This window comes from Mercenaria mercenaria, chromosome 14 (genome assembly GCF_021730395.1).
Source record: "Mercenaria mercenaria strain notata chromosome 14, MADL_Memer_1, whole genome shotgun sequence".
Lineage (NCBI taxonomy): Eukaryota > Metazoa > Mollusca > Bivalvia > Venerida > Veneridae > Mercenaria > Mercenaria mercenaria.
In genome coordinates, this window is record NC_069374.1 from 5,650,378 (window position 1) to 5,673,133 (window position 22,756).

The window sequence follows — 22,756 nt, forward strand, 5'->3', positions numbered from 1 at the left end:
CGGACGGACATTCAGATGCTGATGTTAAGGAGGCAAGATATAAAGTTGTAAATTTAAATAAAATAAGCTTTCGAGATAGATCGAAAGAATAAATTCCGAAGTAGTTTATCAAATTCGTGTTAATAGATACATTTTAATTCTGAACATTTTAATTCTAAATGACATACTATCCAGGATTTCTCTTTTACGCCCATTGATAAAGTAACTAATCCTTGGAAAAAGTTTTTAAAAGAGACTTCCAGGATGTATCGTTTGGCCACTGTGTCTCCACAAGGAATGAATTCAAAAATTCTGTATAAATGCCTTTCTGAAATACTTGTTATATACGTATATATTATTACTGTGTATGTATTCCATAATCAGTTTTTACTGGTGCCTTTCCTTAATCATTGCACATATACTGCATTTTTTCACCAGTATTTATGTATTATTTTATGCTAGCAAATGAAATACTGTATTCTATCAGTTAAATATTTTCATATTTCACCTCTCACACTGTGAAAATATGAAGTCTATATTTTCACACTGTGAGAGATATAGCTCCGCCCCCTCATTACATTGTGTACGAATTTTAAATTATTTGTTTAAAACAGGATGAAAATTGTAGCCGCACTTTGTTCTTTATAGTATATTTCTCGATTCAAATTATTTTATTTAAAGAGAATTTCATACCGTTATGCAGCAAGAAATAAAACAAAATGGAACTTTATGTTGCATGCGTCTTTATAACGTCACAGCACGTCTGATGTCATATCTGTTTACGCGCGTCTGTTTCCCGCACTGAGATTAAAATAGTTGCAAAATGCATATCTCAACGTAATTGAGCATAAAATAAAAAGAAAATTTGTTTGTTTTTCGTGAATACAGAATATATCTCACCTCGAAGTAAGAAATTTTATCACATTTTCACTCGCGCTACGCGCTCGTGAAAATATTTGAAATTTTCTCACTTCTCAGTGAGATATATTCCATATTCCATTAAAAACAAACAAATATCCTCTATTTATACTATGATCCTGTTTATGATTTTTATGCCAAACTCTTTGTTTAATTTTGACGTTGTCGTCATCGACGTCGTTTGACGTTGACGTCACTTCTTTTGTTATGTTTATTTTGAACCCTGAAGATGGCTAATGTAGCCGAAACGTTGGTTAAAAATAAAGTGACTTGTTTTAAAAAGTTTTTGTAGTTTTGACTACTTTTAATACTTATATGTTAATAGATAGCACACACCTGGCACTTCAAACATCTGGCTCTTCAAGCATCGAGTACTGTACTAAAGACGTGTGAATTGTAATTTTACCAGAAATCAATATAAGAGCAACTTCCTTTGGTTTCGCGTTTAAAATCACTAGTCTTTATTTCTAATGTAAAAATCAGAATTCTTTTTTTCCTTCATGTGATATTACATTTTTAATCATCAGTAATAAAGTCCACATACACATGATTTGTTTTCAAATGTCGAAGGTCACACTTGTTTATTTGTATGCGGCTTTTTTGATTATAAGAATGATTTCGGTTGTGTATTTCAACATGAGTGCAATTACGTGTTTCTAAGATGCCTCGTTTGTGTATTTGAACATGAGTGTAATCATATGTATTTAAGATGTACTTTTTTATTTATTTATTTGCAGTTTACATAGAGTCTATGTTATGATAAAAGACAAAGCTTTTAATAGTACTTCTAAAAGACTGACCATAGAGGAATGAGCTCTGAAGACCTAACAGATGATAGCGGTCATGAAGGATCGGAGTCCGATAATGAACTACCTGATGAGAATCTCAATTCAAAGAGTAATAATATATGGAATTTTAATGACTTGGAATGTAATGATGATGAAAGTGATGATGATGATGGTGGTGGTGATGACAATGATGGTGATTTGAGATTTGATTTTGATAGTAGTAATGAAGAGAATGGTGGTGACTCGGAGTTTAAAGATGAGTTACATGACAAGAATATTGATTCAGATTGTAAAAATGATGGGAATTGCGATGACTTGGATTCCGGTGATAATGATGGTGATGCTGATGATGATGATGATGATGATGACGATGACTCAAATTTTAATTCAGTGAGTAGTAATGATGAGAATTCCGAAGACGTAGAAACTGCTAATAGACTGCCTGGGGAGAATCCTGATTCAAAGAGTGAAAATGAAGGGAACGCTGATGTCTCAGAATCTGATGATGATGGCGACGATATTGATGATGATGATGATGATGATGATGATTCGAATTTAAAATCAAAAAGTAGTAATAATGGCGGTGACTCGGAATTTGAGCATGAGCTACCTGACGATAGTTTTGATTCAGATTGTAATAATGATGGGAGTTGCGATGACTTGGGTTCTGGTGATAATGATGATGATGATGATGATGATGACGATGATTTTAGTTCAGAGTGTAGTAAAGATGGGAATGACGATGAGTTGGATTCGGAAGTTCTCGATAAAAAAATGGATTATGTAAGTATCATGAAAATTGACACTAATCACACTGATCTCTTCGAAAATGGAATATCTATATCAGATGTCAATTCTCTTGAACTTGCGGAAAGAATTATAAAGAAAATGGTAGGAAGTGAACGAAAAAGCAATGAAAGCCCATCTGGTCCCCCAGCAAAGAAACCTAGATTAGAACGTAAAGCGGCAGCTGTTCATGTTTCTACTGGATACATTCCAAAAGTACAAGAATTAAAACTTAAACCACGAGTTAATCATATATTGAAAGAGAAGGGAATATACTACGACTTAAAAATTTATCTTGTAGAAGCAGAAAAAGAGTCTTCATTTTCCCAAACATTTTCAGAATTGGTGACGCAGAAAAGTCGTAAAAGGCTTTATAGAGAAAAGGAATTAAGTAAATCTTACATACTTCTTTTCTACAGAAATGTGGAAATCACGCCACGAAAGACAAAAGGTTCTTTCTTTACCCCTGAAATTTTTGCCGTAACGACTGGTTCAGCACGATGGATTGTATCAAGATACGCTGATAGAAATATTACCAAATTGATAGAAAAAAGAACGCTTCGATTTGCAATGCAGTATGTCGAAAATAAACCTATCGGTGGATATGTTTCAAAGGAGACGAAGTCGGCGCGACCTGGATATGAGATTATATTTACAGTTTGGGACTTTCTCGATAACTTTATAGGAAATCGCACTAGATGTATAAAAAAAAATTCATCACTATATGAAAACTCTTTGGAAGCATTTCATACAAAAGACAGAAAACATAAAGCAACAAAGTTCCATATAAGCGGAAAATCAATAAAAATTATGTGCAAAATGAATATTCCTCAATTAGGAACTATATTGTATCAGTTTTCCAAAATAAGCAGGAACAAAAAATCTTACCTCGCGAATACAAATGAACAGGAAAAAGAGGAAAATAATCCACAGTTTGAAATACAAGATTTTTTGACAAGCGTTACAGATGAAAAACTTATTCGAAAGTTAGACAAACACCTATACAAAGAGCTACAAAGGTATATGGAAGGAAAACAATCCCATATATTCCTCAGTCATCAGTCAGTGAAAACATGGATGTCGGCAGAAGAATTCAGACTTTGCGCACGAACACCTTCTAAAAAAATGGATGCGGAACGGCGAAATAAAAAGAGGATTGGTACATGGTATGACTATCCAAGTCTTGACGTAGTCATGAAATGTTTGAAGATACACTGTAGCGGTGAATTTAAGAAAGAATGGCTAGATGATGTCAGCATTAAATTCCGCAGCATAGATGCTCCTCTTAAGGAATGCATTTTCAGTCATTTCACTAACCCAGATATTGGTACATACATATACAAATACGGAGTTTGGATAGAAATGAAAGCTCAATATCTCTGTGAAATTGAAAGCGACTTCATGGAAAAATTGAGTGCACATTTGCTTGAAACAAGTAAGCTACCACAGCTCCTGCCATGGAAGTATCCTGGAGAAAACAGAAATAAGGATTTTAAACGTAACAGATTTGATAGAAAACAAATGAATCCAAAATGGGAAAAACATTTTGAAACAATATGTGGAAGAGACAACTTTGACAAAGTTTTGGTAGAAATAGAAAATATAATGAATGGACATACTGACATGATATTGGACTTGGAAAAACTAAAAGAATTAAATGCAAGAAAGAAAGCGGCACACTTATACATGCTTCTTGAATGTAACCTGAATGAGGATGACTACAATGCAGCGCATACGTTGTTGAACATGATCCGTCCTAGCAGCTCTGACACACATATACTTACTTGTGACAAGGAAACACCTCATGGGATAGAACTTTGTGACATTCTGATATATGATGACAGGACCACCTATCTTGTGCATGTCAAAGATGGGTTTGATGGCGGTTCTATCCGAGACGTTTGTTCACAGATACGGAATGCTGCTGATAATATTTACCGCATACAATCAATATCAAAAGGAACAGAGTCCAAAGAAAAAGACCTCATCGACGAGTACTGGGACATGCTCACTGAAAACGCAAACAATTCCAAAACGCACAACAACAAAGTTCAACGAAACTTGAAAAATATGACAAAAGAAAGATTTAAAGAATTGTTTCACCCACCAACGGAAATCGTTTTTGTTCTTGCATGCCGCGATACAAGAAAAGGCATATCATTCAGTCAGGAAATACCTAGTGACTTAAAAGTGCGTGTAGCTGATGAGATCAGAAAAAAGTTTACAGTACCATCAGAGTCTTCTGTAATTATTCGTAAACTTACCGAAGAAGGATATCTGACAGACAATGAAACTCTTACAGACAAATTTATTTTGGAAGGAAAAAACACTAAAGTAAAGTTTACAAATAAAATAAAATGTTGGGGTATTATAGGTACACAAAGGAAAGCAAACGATGTCTTTGAAGCGCTTGTATCTGGACTGTCTAAGTCCAAATCTACTATAGCCAAAATGGAAGTTATCCGACTAGTTACATACTTTCAAAAGTCTTTTGCTGTCAAGGAAAAGTTTCATCTGAAAATATACGATATTGGCAAAAACTTTCCTGATTAAGAGTTATATTTTCCAGAACTACTGGAACAACCAACACGACATAAACGAGATATAATTGATAAACAGTGTCGTTAAACCTTATCATGCTACACACGACTAATTCTGCCTTTGCGACCAGTGTAGACCATGATCAGCCTGCACATCCATGCAATCTGATCATGATCTGCAATGTCTGCCATTCAATCAGTACTTTTAGTACGCACTCCTTTTAACAGTTAATGGCAATATCCAAATTGAAAGATGGACAAGTTTATTATAGAAATTTAGCAGGGTAAGGGTTAAAACTGTGCTAAGTGTTAAACAAAAATTGGATGTATTAATATGGTGACATGTAAAAAAAATAATTCCGTATATCAGTTTAATATCAAAAGTCATTAATTCAGTAATATTGAATATAAATTGATTATTTTTTAAAAAAAATGTATCATGTATGAATATGGTTTTACACATAGGAATGCCGGTAAATTAATATACTCTCTGAAGTGAATGAATAGTCAGTTAGTGTGGGACATTTTATCCCTCATATATTAAAATACTTTGAAAGTATGGAAGTACTAATGGATGTTATTTGTCATAAGCTTATGTGTAAATCATTCCTTCCTGCCCATTCCGTGTAACGTTGTACATAATATAGTTCGAATATTTACGGACCTGATATTCTTTCGTGAGCTTGATATCAAGAAAAAAATAAGCTCAAACACATGTAGCTAATGCAACGTTATATTCAGAAAATAGAAGCTACAAGATGTGACACCAAGTAACAATATTACACAGCATTCCCCAGAAGCTTGAATATGTGTGAAGCTTGAATCGGAAGAAGTTTGATATTCACGAATTACAATGAATTCAGACATTATTGTTAATAGTTTTGAAGAATGTAAGAGTTTCAGAGATACAACCTAGACTATATATCCTGTGAAAGAATGAAAGCTTATTAATTCGATAAAATTGATGTTCAAAATTTCTGTGAAGGTCTTGCTTTTTATGGCACATACAAGGTACCTGTAGCTTGCTACCAAATAAAATCAAGAACAAAGTCCAACAACTAAAGTCATATTCACAGAGTGCAGTCACCCACACAGCATTCTACATAGAAACAGGAGTACGTTGACATGCATACACGTACACAGCGACTGAGCAAATGTACATATTAAGACAAAAGAATGCAACAAAAATAACACAGAAGTAAGAAATAGACACAAACCTAGCTGAACAAGGACCACAGAAGGGAACCACATTTTAACACCTGGTAGATACCTGTATGCTTCCATACGATATTTCAATAGATATTTCTATTATCAAACAGTTCTTGTCTTCGCTTTTCTGTAGTTTACCTCTGATCTATGTCATCATCTGCTCTTGGGAAAGTACTGGGAGATTTGTTTTCCTTGTGTATCATGATCTCATACAGAGAGTTCCGTCATACTGGCTGATGCGTTGCTTCGGTCTTACCGATGTTACGAGAGAACTGTTCATGGTTTGTTTAGCATATCAGGATTTAGAGCGCGGTTATCGTTGAAGGATTGTCACCTTGGATTGAAGAGCTTTTCGTCTGTTTGATATCTAATTGTGATTTCTGGGTCGTTTTTATATAGAATGCATCGGACAACAGAGAACATCCTACTGAAAAAATTGAATAAGAATACAACTTCTGAAATCGTTTCGCAAAGGAAAGTTGGGGATGCCTTACTATTGTAAAGAACCAAGGCATTCATGCCATCGCAAAATAAGTGGATAATGGCAATAAATCGATATGGCCATCAAAATATTTTCAACTCCTTCCTGACCCATCGTTTCGGGGATATCTGTTTATTAACATACACCTTTCCACAAACTATCGAAGTAAAAGCGATGAGGTAGACAATGCAATGTCCAGCATCCATTGCCTACATTTAAACATAGTCAAAGAAAAACACAGCCAACAGGAAAATCTGGACGAAGAAGTGTCATCGCTCAGCATCGCCATCACGACCTCTGCTCATGGGCAGATGATAACTAAAACTTGCACAAATCTGTCTAATCAAAATCTGGGGCAAACACGAACAGGAAACATATTGCGCCTTACATCCACAACTTTAACCTTCTTAAAGCAAACAAACCCAGAGCGAATGTCAGTGCGAAAGAATGCAGTGTCCTGTATACTGATGGCATATTTAAGCACAGAGCCAGAGCAAACATGTAATGAAAAGGATACAGCCCTCCACATCCACCGCTAGAAATAGAGGTGACGCAGAAGTAAACTCACACATAACAGTGATTTGCATCCACAAACCCAGTGAAAACACAACCCGAAACGACAGCCGATGAAACTCAAATCTATATAATGATCCGTTGAATGCATAGAACACTTGGTTTGATTGAGGAAGTAATAAGTGCAGCACCGCTCAAGAGCCCCTAGTACTGCTCGAACAGAGTTCTATTACAAAGTAAAATGGAATCGATTCCATGACATGACCCAGAATTATAAGAAAAATAGCAAACATGAGTTCGAGTACGCGAGGCGACATCTTATCGTCGCCGAACTTGTGACAGCTATTCAAATTTATGAGAATACATTTAAATCTCAAATGCCTATGTCCAAATGTACAGGAAGAAGTAAAACTTAAACAGAAAGTTAATCGTATATTGAAAGAGACGGGGATATACTACGATTCGAAGCCTTATCTTGTAGAGGCTAAAGAGGAGTCTTCATTTTCCAAATCATATTCAGAATTGGGGACGCAGAAAAGCCGTAAATGGCTTTATAGAGAAAAGGAATTAAGTTAATATTATATACTTCTTTTTTACAGAAATGTGAAAATGGAGTCACAAAAGACAAAAAGTTCTTTCTTTAGCACTAAAAGATTTGCCGTAACGACTGGTTCTGCCCAATGGATTGTATCAAGATACGCTGATAAAATCCCCAAATAAATAGGAAAAACGCTTCGATTTTCAATGCAGTATGTCGAAAATAAATCTGTCGGTGGATTTCGTCAGCGCGACCTGGATAAGAGATCATCTTTACAGTTTGGGATTTTCTCGATGACTTTATAGGAAATCGCTTCAGAAAATTCATCACTTTATGAAATTTCTTTGGAAGCATTTCAATCGAACGACAGGAAACATTAAACATCAAAGTTCAATATTAGCGGAAAATCAATATAAAAAGTGTGCAAACTGAATATTCCTCAATAAGGATCTATATTGTATATTTCTTCCAAAATATATAGGAACAGAAAATCTTACCTCGCGAATACAAATGAACAGGAAGAGAAAAATAATCCACAGTTTGAAATACAAGATTTTTTTGACAAGCGTTACAGATAAAAAAAAACTTATTCGAAAATTAGATTAACACCTATACAAAGAGCTTAAAAGGTATATGAAAGGAAAACAATACCATATATTCCTCAGTCATTGAAAACATGGATGTCGGCAGAAGAATTCACACTTCGCACACGAACACCTTCTAAACAAATGGATGCGGAACGGCGAAACAAAAAGAGGATTGGTACATGACATGACTTCCAAGTCTTGACGAATTCTATAAATGTTTGAAGAAAAATGGTAGTGATGAATTCAATAAAGAATGGCTAGATTTTGCCAGCATTAAATTCCGCAGTATAGATGCTACCCTTAAGAAATGCGTTTTCAGCCCTTTCACTATACCAGATATTGGAACTATAAAGATTGGGTAGAAACAAAAGCTCAGTATCTCTATCACATTGAAAGCGACTTCGTGGAAAAACTTAGTGCACATCTACTTGAAACCAGTAAGATACCACTGCTTCTGCCATGGAAGTATTCTGGCAAAATCAGAAAAAAAGATTTTAAAATTAACAGATTTGATAGAAAACAAACAAATCCGAAATAAAAAAAAAACACTTCGAAACAATATGAGGAAGAGATCACTTTGACAAAGTTTTAGTAAAAATAGAAAATCTGTTGAAAGGACATACTGAAATGACATTCGACTTAGAAAAACTAAAAGAAGTGAATACACGGAAGAAAGCGGCACACTTGTACATACTTCTTGAACGTAATCTGATTGAGAATGGCTAAATTGCAGTTCATATATTGTTGAACATGATTCGTCCTATGACAGATGATGACAGGACCACCTATCTTGTGCATGTCAAAGCTGGGTTTGGTGGTGGTTACTATCCGAGAAGTTTGGTCATAGATACGAATGCTGCTGATAATATTTACCGCATGCAATCAATATAAAAAGAAACGGTCCAATGAAAAAGATCTCATCGACGAGTACTGGGACAAATTCCATGAAAACGCAAACAGTTCCAAAACACACAACAACGAAGTTCAACGAAACTTGAAAAGTATGACAAAAGAAAGATTTAAAGAATTGTTTCACTCACCAACGTAAATCGTTTTTGTTCTTGCATGCCGCGATACAAGAAAAGGCATATCATTTAGTCAGAAAATACCTAGTAAATACGTGTAGCTAATGAGATCAGAAAAAAGTTTCCAGTACTAACAGAGTCTTCTGTAATTATTCGTAAACTTACCAGATTTATTTCGGTCTTACCGATGTAACGAGAGAACTGTTTCATGGGTTTTTTAGCATATCAAGATTTAGAGCGCAGTTATCATTGAAGGATTGTACCTTGGATTGAAGAGCTTTCCGTCTGTTCGATATCTAATTGTGATTTCTGGGAAATTTTTATATAGAAAACATCGGACAACAGAGAACATCCTACTAAAAAAAAAATGAATAAGAATACAACTTTTGAAATCGTTCCGCAAAGGAGATTTGGGGATGCCTTACTATTGTAAAGGACCAAAGCAAAATAAATAGATAATGGCGATAAATCGATATGGCCATCAAAACATTTTCAACTCCTTCCTGACCCTTCGTGGCGGAGATATCTGTTTATTAACATACACCTTTCCACAAACTATCGAAGTAAAAGCGATGAGGTAAACAATGCAATGTCCAGCATCCATTGCCTACATTCAAACATAGTCAAAGAAAGACACAGCCAACAGGAACATCTGGACGAAGAAGTGTCACCGCTTAACATCGCCATCTACGACCTCTGCGTACAGAGAGATGATAACTAAAGCTTGCACCGGTCTGTCTATTCTACACAAAGCCTGGATTTAACACGCACAGGATACATATTGCGTCTTGCATCCACAACCTTTAAAGCAAACAAACCCAGAGAGAATGTCAATGCGAAAGAATGCAGTGTCCTGTATACTTATTGCATATTTAAGCACAGAGCCAGAGCAAACATCTAATGAAAAGGATACAGCGCTCCAAATCCGCCGCTAAAAATAGAGGTGAAGCGAAAGTAAACTCACACATAACAGTAACTTGCATCCACAAAAACCCAGTGATAACACAGAACCGGAACAATAGCCGATGAAACTAAAATTTATAAGAAGATCTGTTGACAGAATAGAACACTTACCCAGAAATAAATCTATAAGAAGATCCTATGAAATCAGAGAACACATATTTAGATAAACAATAGCAGGCTTGGTTTTACTGAGGAAGTAATACGTGCAGCACCGCGCACGTCCCCTAGTACTGCTCGAACTTAGTTCTATTACAAAGTAAAATGGAACTGATTCCATGACATGACCCACAAACAAAAAATGAGTTCAAGTACGAGGCGACATCTTACCGCCGGCAAACTTGTGAAAGTTAATCAAATTGATGAGGATAAACTTAAATCTCAATTGCCTATGTTCGAAGACGAATGAAACAGATTTCCATGCATCGCCCGCGTCCCCACATTATACACTTCTGCCTGGTAACAAAGCTGACAAGAAATGCAATAGCTAAAGCATGCAAAGCCCGGATTCCGTCTATTGTGTAGGGAACAGGAGTACATGCCGAAAGGAAACCATGCCAATCCCTGAATTTAAGCACTCTAAGCAGTCATAGAGCAAGCCGAAGAGAAAAATATAGAGTTCTCTTATCCACCACTTATCTAGGCTCCATTGCTCTGGAGTCTGGACGAAAGCCCAAGAGAAGTCATAAACACCCTACCTGTACACAGATCCAAAATGGAAACCGTTATGAAACAATACTACCCACTACTTCAGCATAAGCAAACAAGAAACCATTCGTCGTTTCTTGTCTTTTTGCATGCTTAGGCAAAGTATCGATACGAATGCCGATAACTCTGCCTAGGAGCAAGTTGAAGCGTAACCATACTACGATCTACCTTATACAATCTTCACTGACCCAGGACCGGGATTAAATTAAAAAATGCATACAGATTATCTTAATTCCCTATTTTGTACAGACAAACTCTGAGCAAAATCCGACTGGAATTCTTACACATTAATGCATTCGTCACCTTTGGCAGAGAAAGAGCACAGCGATATGCATATTTAACATGGGAACGAAAACGATGCAAAATTCAAAACTCCAAAGATGTTGTGTCTTCTTCTGGCACCCTTACCTAGGCACTGAGTAGGAGCGATCAAAACTCAAATCGTTTAGAAAATAGAGAGCAACCAAGCAAAAACGGTCAAAGTTTAACTCTTATGAAGTTAATGAACTTAGTGATACCTAAAGATCAGAAATGAATACAACACTATGTTGAATTTCATTCGAGGGTATACCGGCACAGTTCCTATGTAAACCACTATAACCGGTACTAATCTTGTGAACAACGCAAGACTCTGGACCCACCATCTTCATGTATGCATAATACACTAATATTCTAAAACTTTACCCAGCGCCTCGGATCCACCACTTCTATCTGGGATTAAAATAAGAAATAAGGTTAAAGGAACTGCCTCTTTATTGAAGTCAAATAATATCATTTCAAAACATATGTCATTTTTTTTAATATTAAAAAAATGATTTGACATGGATTCTTCGTGTTGATATTGTTGCCGTCTTCTACAAAATACGCTGAAATGTTACTGCGTTTTATCACGAGTGACTAACGTAATAAAAGGATTTTCTATACATATGAAAAATTAAATATTTTAAATAAGCAATACTTATGGTACATATGGTGCTTACATTTTCAAAAATGTTGACGTTGATCAAGTGGCTAGTTTTCAATATTAAAAAGAAATACCTTAAGACTTTTTGTAACCATTGTAAAAACAATCTGCAGAAGGGAGATAAAGTCCGTGTTCATGCGTGCAGACCATCACACATCGTAAGCATTTTTGTACCTTTTTGGTAGTATTGTTTTTGCTTCAATGTGAGTATATATCATTGGATTCAATTTGATGTGTCACATTATTATTATCAACTGTCGTTAATATTATGTTTTAGAATTAATTCATCTGTATTATTAAGAATCAAAATATTTTGTAGAAATATTCCGTATTGTATATAGACATTGTTTTTAAATTTGGCTTGGAAAAGTATTAACTTCCTGAACGTTTTTTTTGCTACTTTTGTTCTATGCTTTCATAAAATTTTGCATATTATTTGTTTAGTGTAAATCTTTCTAAATTATACAATCATTTTTTATTTTCTTGAACAGTTTTCTTTAAGAAAGAAACAAAATCTAGGATATACAAATCCATTATTGCTCCTTCCTTCACGAACAAGACGTGGTATATTGCTTTAGTGTTTAGCTCATGTCCGTTGGGTCGCTGCTTATTCGGCTAATCATTCTGTGTCCTATCAATTCTTTGAGACATATAGCTTTGTACCTGAAATGCTCCTCATATTGAGGCAACGTGTCATGTGCAGAACCTAAATTCCTAACCCCAAGGCAAGGTCACACTCAGAGGTCTACGATTAACAGGGTTTGTTTCGTGTCTGACTCATAACTCAGTCATTCAAGGGATTTCAAAATTACTTGAAACAAATTTTCCCCATAATGAGACGATGTGTCATGCGCAAGGCCCGGACCCTTAGATCCAAGGTCAATTTCACACTTGGAGGTCATAGAGGTCATAGGTTGAGCATCAGTTTCATGTCCGGTCCATAACTCTACCATTCAGCAAGAGTTTTCAAAATGTTCCCAATTATCAGATGATGAGTCATGTGCAAGACCCAGTCCCCTGTCTCAAAGATCACGGTCATACGTAGAGGTCAAAGATAATAGATCTATAGTTTTTTTTGGTTTCGTCAGTACATTGCATGGGTGGATATTAGATAACTTGACACAATTATTCACCATAACAAATTGATTTGTTGCACTCTAGCTCAAGGTTGAGGTCACCTTTGGAGATAAAGTATTTTTGGCATTTTTTGGCTAGTCTGTGTTTTGTTAGGCATGGGCGTATATTTATATAACTTAGCATCAATATTCACCATTACAAGACAATGTGTCATGTGCAAAGGCCAAGTAAAGTTTCTTTTCTTGTTGGTACATGAGTGAACTTACCTGCATTTTATATGATAAAAGTACAATACATATGTTTACATATCAGTTTTTTCCAGTTATTTAAAAATAAAATTATGTTCAAAGTAATATGATGAGTATTGATATATTTAAAAAGCTGTTAACAATTGTAGACTTAAGAATGCAAACCCAGACACAAGTTATAACTTTTGGTATAGTATTATTATAATTGCAATACATTAGGTTGATTTGTAGAGCAGCTCTGCATTGACCAACACTGGTCATGCATTTCAATTATTTATTAATTACCTCCCATTAATATTATCAAATATTTCATTATATTTCTATTTATTTTTTATCAACAATTTAAAGATAAAATCATATTAAATCTCTAATTAATAAAATACATTTGAAAGCATTCACCAATTATAGATTTTCAAACATTTTAAAACTTCACAAATTCTTCATGGATTATGTGATATAAAGTAATAATTTATATACATTGATAGTATGTTGCCTCCCCTTCCTCAACGCTCCACGTTTTAGAAGAAAATGTCCCTAGGCGGGGAACGTTGGTAACTCTTTTGCAAGTTCTTGTTATTTTTATTTGACCAAAATTTATGTTACTGAAAGTTAATACCCAGTTACCTGCGATAAATTTATGTACTATAGAACATTTTCTATGCACACATGGTACATGTGTATCTTTGTACATTTGCTTCTGTAAAAGATAATTATTGTTATATGTAGTTTTTTTTATCAAACAAATGCAAATCATATTTCGATACTAATTGCTAGGAGTGGCGTTCGAAAAAAAAGTGTAACCAGTCTTCGCATTACGTTAGACTAAGGATTGGAACACAGTTACTTTTACCTACCGTGTGCTTTTTCGGGCAGTCGAGTTCAGTGAATACTGAATTTTTTTAGAAACGTACTACTGGTTCACAGCTTTTAATCAACTGTAAATGTATACGATATCATGTATCATTTAGTGTATTAAAACATATGTAATGATAATCAATTTGTATTTATTTTGTACAGTTATTTTGTATATTTTTTTACTACACAGATTAGCATTCCCATATCAGTCATATTTTTAATATCTGAAGTAAATTAGATATTTTAGTGACTGTTTCGGAATATTGCATTTATAAAAGGTAAATAAAATCTGGAAAGTAGAATCCCTCGGAAGCACCGAGAGCAAGCTACAAACTCATGTGTATTGCATCCTAGTGAATTCCTAGTTCAATTTGTCTGGAACTGTTTCGTTTATCAAAGTTTAATTATCATATGTGATTATTAATGACACCGGCTCTTTTTGAAGTGACAATTTTTCATCTTTTTCATTACAATATGTTGACTTTAAAATTGATAATTAAAAGAATTAGAGGCTGAAATTTCATGATTTTATGTTTGCGGGTACAATAAGTTTTGGCAAGCTATATTCTTGTAATTGTAACCGAAATTGTAGGTGAATAGTGAACATTTATTGAAAGAAAGCAAATGTGTAAATACTGAATTTTCTACAATATTCATAAGAATTTTACTTTTCTTTCAGACTACATTATCATATGTTTTCTTTTTATGTTAAAATAAAATCCAATACTTTTAATATATTTTGTCTTTATCTTTTAAAATTCTGGTGTGCTCATTAAATAGGAGAAATAACAAGAGGGCTGAAATTTAGTTTAATGATATTTCGTTGTGACATTCATAATACAAGTGTTGACATGCCAAAGTTCAGAAACATACTTTTATGTAATGTCTTAGATATTGGCAAAAGAACTAAGTGTTGCGTTAAAAGATTTGTTTATTCATTTAAAAAATATAAAAATAGAACTTCATTGTATGTATAGGACATAAAACTTCAAAATTGCTGACGTCAATCAAAAAGTGAGCCACTTAAATGTTAAAAAGAAATACAGCACTTCTGGTTACTATTGTTTGTGTTATCTGATCAAACAAACTGCATTCGTCGAGAAAGAAATCACATCTAAGTTGAAAGACATTGATTTCATACATTATAAGCATTTCTAGTATTTTATTTTGACTATCCAATACAATTCGTATACATGTGCCAGTCTCATTAATATATATTTTTTTTTTTATTGTAAATACTTTGTCTGAAAAGTCATGTACATTTTGTAGAATCAAATCTTTGGGCTTCTTTTTAAAAAAACAAAATGCATTTTATATCTTAGACTTGATATATGCTTTCATTATAACATACATTTAATTCGGCCCGCCCGCTTATCTCAGTAGGGAGAGCGTTGGTCTACGGATCACGGGGTCGCGAGTTAGATCCTCGGGCGGGGCGTATGCTCTCCGTGACTATTTGATAAAAAGACGTTGTGTCTGAAATCATTCGTCCTCCACCTCTGATAATTCATGTGGGGAAGTTGGCAGTTACTTGCGGAGAACAGGTTTGTACTGGTACAGAACCTATGAACACTGGTTAGGTTAACTTCCCGCCGTTACATGACTGAAATACTGTTGATAAACGGCGTTAAACCGAAAACAAACAAACAAACATTTAATTCGATTACTTTGAACTGAAACTTTTTTATTCCTTTTCTAATTCTCATTTTACAGTTTATGATATGAAAGAGAAAAAGAGAATATTTTTTGTTACATAAATATATCATGTATCGCCATCTTCCCCTTCGAAGGAGACGGGTACACTATTAAATTTTTGTTTTGTTGGGTTTAACGTTGCACCGACACAATTATATGTCAAATGGCTCCATTCCAGCTTTGATGGTGGAGGAAGGAAGACCCAAGGTGCCCCTTTATGCATTATTTAATCACGAGTGGGTACCTTGGTAGAACCACCGACCTTGTATAAGCCAGCTGGATAGCTTTCCCTTATGAGAATTCAACGCCTCGAGTGGCTCTCGAACCCACATCGGTGAAGGGTAAGTGATTTGAAGTTAGCAACTTTAACCATTCGGCCACGGAGTGCACCTGATACATTATTTAGCACACGTCGATCAGGTCGTTGGTTTGCCGGTAAATCATGCAATGTCCAAGCAATACATTGAGATACTTGGCGTCCATGAAATGAGTCTGCAACATTTTCACTTTTGTCTTGTTGGGCGATCTGTGGTTTTCCACTTTGTCTGTTTTGATGTCTTATGTTAAGATCACACTGAACTGAAATGGAAACTGATAATGTTCCACGATAAAAAAAAAAGATACAGGATGCTTGGGTCTACGGCCGTAAAACTTCACATGATGATTGCCTCTGGTAAAAAATACGACCCCTGCTGCTTTGGATCAGTTTTGTAAAGATCAAGGTCACAGTATCCACGGAGGTGAAAACTGTTTCAGGACAACATCCAAAGAAGGCTTAGGTAACGGCTGTCAAACCTGTCATAATCATTGTCCGTTACCCCGTATTGTTATGAGAGTTAGCTGTCCAAAGTTCGAGGTTTATGTAGTTGATGGAACAGCTTAATTTAAACACTAGCTCCAACTCACCAAACTACTTTTTTACACTGTTAGGAAATGGAAGATGAAAGTACATTTTTTTGAAAAATAAAATTAGTCTTGAGTAACTGAGTTTTGCTACTTAGAATATCTTATTATATAAGTTGCATACAACACCATTGTTGAATTTTTGTGATAGTTTGTTCAATTGTATACATTGTACATGTACATGTATTGCGTGTTGTTATATTGATCTATAAATCACCTATTATATTTATTTGTTTAATTACAAATATTCTTTTTTCTTCAGAAAACCAAAAAAAAGAATGTTATATTATTTTTATTTGGTAAATATTTACTACATTCATGCGCAGTGTGCTTTTTTAAGGCGACGTCTGTTTTTTAGAAACATACAACTGGCTCACCGTTTATCTGATGAATTTTAAAGTATATGGTAGTATGTATAAGATATGTGTTTTAAAAGTATTGTATGCATTTTATGTATTTTGTAAATTCGGCCAAATGTTTTACCATGATATTTATATTGGCGGTGTGTGTTTGGAAATATTAATCTTGCTTGATTCTTAGTTCAGTTTGTATGAAAATGCGTTGTTAGTCGAAATTTCTATGTGTGAACATGACTAGACATTGATGGCTCCGTGTATTTTAAAGTGACGGTTTTTCATTTTTTTTCAATACAACATACTGACTTCAAAATTGATAATTGAAAAAGTTGTTAATGGTGGTTGATAATACATGATTTTTTGCATGTGGGTTCAGTAAGGATTGTTTGAAGTTATGGCAAAATTCAGCACATTTCTTCTATGGACGGAAAAGAACTGGAATAAATTGTTATAAATAATTATTACTTTAGACTAGAATTTGTATTGTATTTAGCCTTTTATCTTGTATTTTGTTTTATTTTCTTGTTTTGTGTTAAGATATAGCTAAGCATTATACAGTACAACCTCTCCAGAGTGGCCCTCTCTTAAGCAAAAACCTCTCTATAACAACATCATCAAAATTTACCTAAGCTGAAATATATTATCAAATTTACCTCTCCAGAACAACAACCTCTACATAACAGTCAATATCTGTATCTCCCAAAGGGTGTTGCTCTACAGAGGTTGCACTGTACACTTAAATATTTCTTATTGATTATTTTAGTTTGAAATATTGATTTTAGATAATATATTGTTATGTATGTATGTAATGTTAGCGTGTGTGGATGTTAACTGAGGGTACATTTTTGTCATTTGCAGGTTGAAATCATTCTTCTTGTAAGAGTTGTTGCTTACATTAAAATTGCAACATAGCATTTTACTATAACATTGCTTGGACATTTTACTGCAGCATTCTGGAATGTTAAATTTTGAAACTACAGTTGGTGTACCTCAAAAAGTAATGTTTTTCTATCAAACTTAATCTGCGCTAAAGTACTTTATTAAGAAGTTTAACATTTTAGTGTTTCACATTTCAAATATTGGACCCTTTTCATCTGAAAACTATTGAAAACGCATTTAAGGCATCTGCCGTTTTGTAATTTAGCCGATTTTGTTTTAAAGTAACTATTGGTATTGTTAACTTTAAGTCCTCAATGTTTTGTAACATCAAATGTCAGAAATGTAAGGATAAAATAAGCTAATGTATTTTGAATTCTTGTTTTAATTGCGACTTATTTCCGAGGAGCGTAACACTTAATATGAAAGTAATATACACAATGAAGTTTTGTATATACAGTACAACCTCTCCAGAGTGGCCCTCTCTCAAGCAAAAACCTGTCTATAACAACATCATCAAAATTTACTTAAGCTGGAATATATTATCAAATTTACCTCTCCAGAACAACAACCTCTACATAACATTCAATATTTGTATCCCCCACAGGGTGTTTCTCTACAGGGGTTGCACTGTATGTTTATTAAAAGGCACAATGGAATTTTTTGATATCTTGAAAACCTGAAAAAAACATATTCATAGTTGTTGCTTTTTTGTTCGCTTTTTAAATAGTTCTTGAATGTGCATTAGCAGTATTTTGTAATAGAGTATTTCAGCATTTTTAGCTTTAATAGAGTTTTATTACAATGATTAGCAGCTAGATTAGTGATGATGAAGGGGATATTAGAACTCTAAAGCATCTGGATAAAATAATGCTTTTAAGGATCTTTGTTAATTTTCAAAATGTGAATTGTTTTGATATTACTTGTTTATAATATTTATGTTATATATCAAGATATGCTAAAGTCTTAACGCAACTGGACAAAATGATGCATTTAGAGCTGTTTGTTCATTTTCAAAACGTGTATTATTTTTAACATTATTTGCGTGTATTCTATATTACTATTAGCATCAAATAAAATCACATGAATATCTACGTGTTTACTTTTTAGCTTAACTTTTCGAAGAATAAGGAGGGCTATTGTACTCGTTCGAGCGCTGGTGTTGTTTTTTTTCAGGTTAAACTTTATGACATGCTTCTTAATTTCAATATGTCTTCTTAACAGTCATATTGTGATATTTAGTGTTGGTTAAAGTTGATGAAACGATTCTCAGTTGCACTTTAGTCGATGTTATCATTAAACATCGGAGATAGGGAGAGAGTTTTATTTTAGGGTCCCTAAGGATCACATGGGATAACTTTCTCGTCGATTTTTTTTATCATTCTTCCTCTTAAAACTTTCTAATATTACCCCACACTATTTTTTCAGTATCCTCCATTAAACCCCAACCAACCGTTCAACCTGAATTTAAAAAAAAATGTTTTCCTTTATTTCTTACTCTTTCCTATAATCTTCGTACCGCTCATCACACCCATTACTTCTACCCGTCTACCAATGCAACCCGACCCGAAATATTATTATAACTTTTAAAACGTTTTTAAACAGACTCTCCTTGCTCTCTCATCTGTCAAATTTATTGTTGTTACCCAGTACGCCCCTCCTTTGCAACACTCTTTCATTCTTTTTCTCATCCTTATCTTATGTTACTCCATATTGTTTCTTTGTATCGTTTTTACAGTTGCTTCCCACTTTTACTTCTCCACATATTACTTTCTGTCTCACGTCCACCTTGAATCATTTTTGTGTGTGTGTGCTTGGGCAGGGGTCGGGGCAATTAGAGTTGCCCTTGTCCGTCCGCCCGCCCGTCCGTCTAAATTTTTGTCGTGTATATCAAAAAGTACTTGACCCAGCGTCATCGAACCTCACAGGAATGTCATTCAGCATGTGCAGTTGTGCACCTGGAGTTTTAAATGGGATTGCACACGGCCAAACAAAAGTTATGGTCCTTAACTTAGTCCAAAATATGTATATAAAAGACCTAAAAGACTGTGTCGCAATAAGTATTTGACCTAGGATTATGAAACATTATAGGATCATTATAGGAACATTATTCAGCATGTGAAGCTGTACATCTAGGGTTTTGTTTGAGATTTCACCCAGCCAGAGCAGAGTTATCCTCGACTTAGTCAGAATATATTCATAAACTGGTATTAAAACTTATGTCGCGCTTATCTCAAAACGTATTTGGCCTAAGATTATGAAACACAATAGGACTATTACATAGATGTGAAGTTGCCACAATAAGAACAAATTTGATAACAGAATTTATTGTACAGAATACCTTAATTGAAAATAGATATAGGCTGTTTGTCACAGGAGATGGTGTTTTAGCAATATAATATGTTTGCTGCAGAACGCAATTTAATACGTAATTATTATGCAACTGAAAAAATAAAATACCTTTGTGATCAAGACCATAACATTGGACTTGTTTGTAAATTCGAGGATGTCACATAATAAGGTCTGGTCGTAAACGTTACAGAAGCATATGAGATGTCTTTGATGTAAACTGTCCTTTAGTCATCCATGTCATTATTAGTAAGCACTTGGACTAATATATCAAGTGGCGGGAGGCCTTTAGATCCAAATTAGACGTATCATAAGATATCTAAAATTGTTATTAAGATTTATAAGAAGATCCTTCAGATTTTGACGGAAATTTCCCTTTAAATTGATGTTCATATCGGTAAAAATCTAAATTCCTAAGATCTGCATCGTATCAAGGGTTTTAATTACTGTTGGTACTCATTTACTGAAAGGATACACCTAGCATATCTCTATCTCATGTTTATATTCTAGAACATTTTAAATCGAAAATATACCGTGCGCAGAAATCGAAAATCGACAAACTTCAATTCAAAAAGCATAATTTAAACAATAAACTTGAATTTAAAAAAATAAAAAATAAATAGATATCACGGTCTAACAACAGATAAAAAATGCGAGTGTAGATAACCCTCATCGCTACCTGGAAAATTGTCCGTTAAATTTGAACGCTGCGGTCACCACCATCTCCCCAACCTCTTTGATTTGGTTAAATGAAAACCTTAATGTTTTTGCTCAAAAGAAATTTGAAAAAAAAAATTTAAGATGATAATCATAGATTTGTTTACGGAATGAATTGATCCCATTTAGATATAATTTTTAAAAAATAATATCAAAGGGAGATGGTGTCCGCCTTTGTCAAATTTGACATAGGGGAAAATGCGGGGGTGGGGAACGGGTACACCATATGAGCTGAATCTGTAACCCCGTTAAATCTTTAGTATTTGATTGCTTAAAAACCATGGACGGAATGAAATGTCTACTTCAACGGCTTTTGATTAAACTTTTCCTTTTAATGATATTATCATGTAAGCTTATTCCGACGCGTTGTTACTTCTGCCAGATAATGTTATGAAATGTTCATATAAACCTAAGCTTTTAATTGATGGATGAAATCATTTTTCATTTTTTCTTTAACCCAAATCTGTCCGAATGGAAGTCAATATATCTGGTTGAAGAATACGTGGTTACCTGTTCATTATGAATCCCGTATTATCAGTTGTAATGCACATTCGTCAAAGTTTCTCATTTCGAGCAAAGCACTTGTGGATATGCAAAGGATTACATATATCTTTCTTTGTCCTATACTGGTCATTTATTATAATACAGACTTATATTGACCACCTTGATTACAATGTGATATAACTTTAACGTAGTTTACATTCTGTGGCAATGTCTTTTTTCCCTACTTCTATTACTAAGGAACGGGCCAAGTGCAAATTCATCTATTCAAATTCGTTCGATTGACCCCTTTTAGGAACCGTTAGAGCTACAAAATGAACAAAACAACCATTGAACCACTTCCTGTTATGTACCAGGTCATTATTTTTATCAAACTTGACCTGTAGCATTATTGTGTGATCCTCTCTCGTAAGGTTATTTCAGTTTCCTACGGAACCCCCAGTTTCTTATCGGGAAATACGCCTGTGCAAGATGGGAAACACGGCTTTGCTAAAATAATTTAGGACAATCCAATCAGAAAATTAAAAAAAAATATATATATATATTGTCAACAAAAGATATTCTGTTTTGTTTTTTGTTTGTTTTGTTTTGTTTTTGTTACTATAGTATCAAACTGTTTTATCCTTTTGTTAGACAAATTAAGATTTTATGTCCAAAAAGCTCGACCGACTTCCTTCTTTCATGGTATATCAGTGAACTTTACTGACTGAATGAACATGGTCACGTGATAATTTTCTTACGGTCTGAATGTTAGTGTGGTGATGTAAGAAAACAATAAACATTTTAAACAAAAATTTAAAAGTCTGTATCTTCGAGACCTACTCGGATTAATAAATATAATAATAAATTTTCTTTCTCTAGAAAAATCTAAATAGAGCACGGAATTTTATACTTCTTAACAGAAACACTTACGTCCGAAGGAAGTGTACTGTGTCCACCTTTCTGAATGCAACATTGCTGGTCGACATTATCAAACATTTAGACAAATGAGCAAACACAGGCAATTATTTTTAGATGCATATGCAAATCTGAGTTCGAATGATGCATACAGCGCACACTTTTGTAAATAGACATACACTTGTCAGAATAGTTTGATATTTCTGGACGTGTTTTTTTTTCAAATCTAATATCGGCCGTATTCTCTGAACTTATTATAACGGCATTATTTTTCGTTGCGCTAGTC

General features: G+C 34.2%; 1 protein-coding gene across 1 annotated transcript in view; it reads left to right on the forward strand.

The window, feature by feature from the left end:
• The window catches only part of LOC128548340 (uncharacterized), a 45,810-nt gene extending 26,714 nt beyond the window's left edge, over positions 1–19,096 (forward strand). Inside the window, exon 2 of the mRNA XM_053522876.1 lies at positions 1,635–19,096. Coding sequence (XP_053378851.1) covers positions 1,707–5,024 — 3,318 coding nt within the window. The 5' untranslated portion in view covers positions 1,635–1,706 and the 3' untranslated portion in view covers positions 5,025–19,096. The remainder of the gene's footprint in view (positions 1–1,634) is intronic.
• The last annotated feature ends 3,660 nt before the right edge of the window (positions 19,097–22,756 follow it).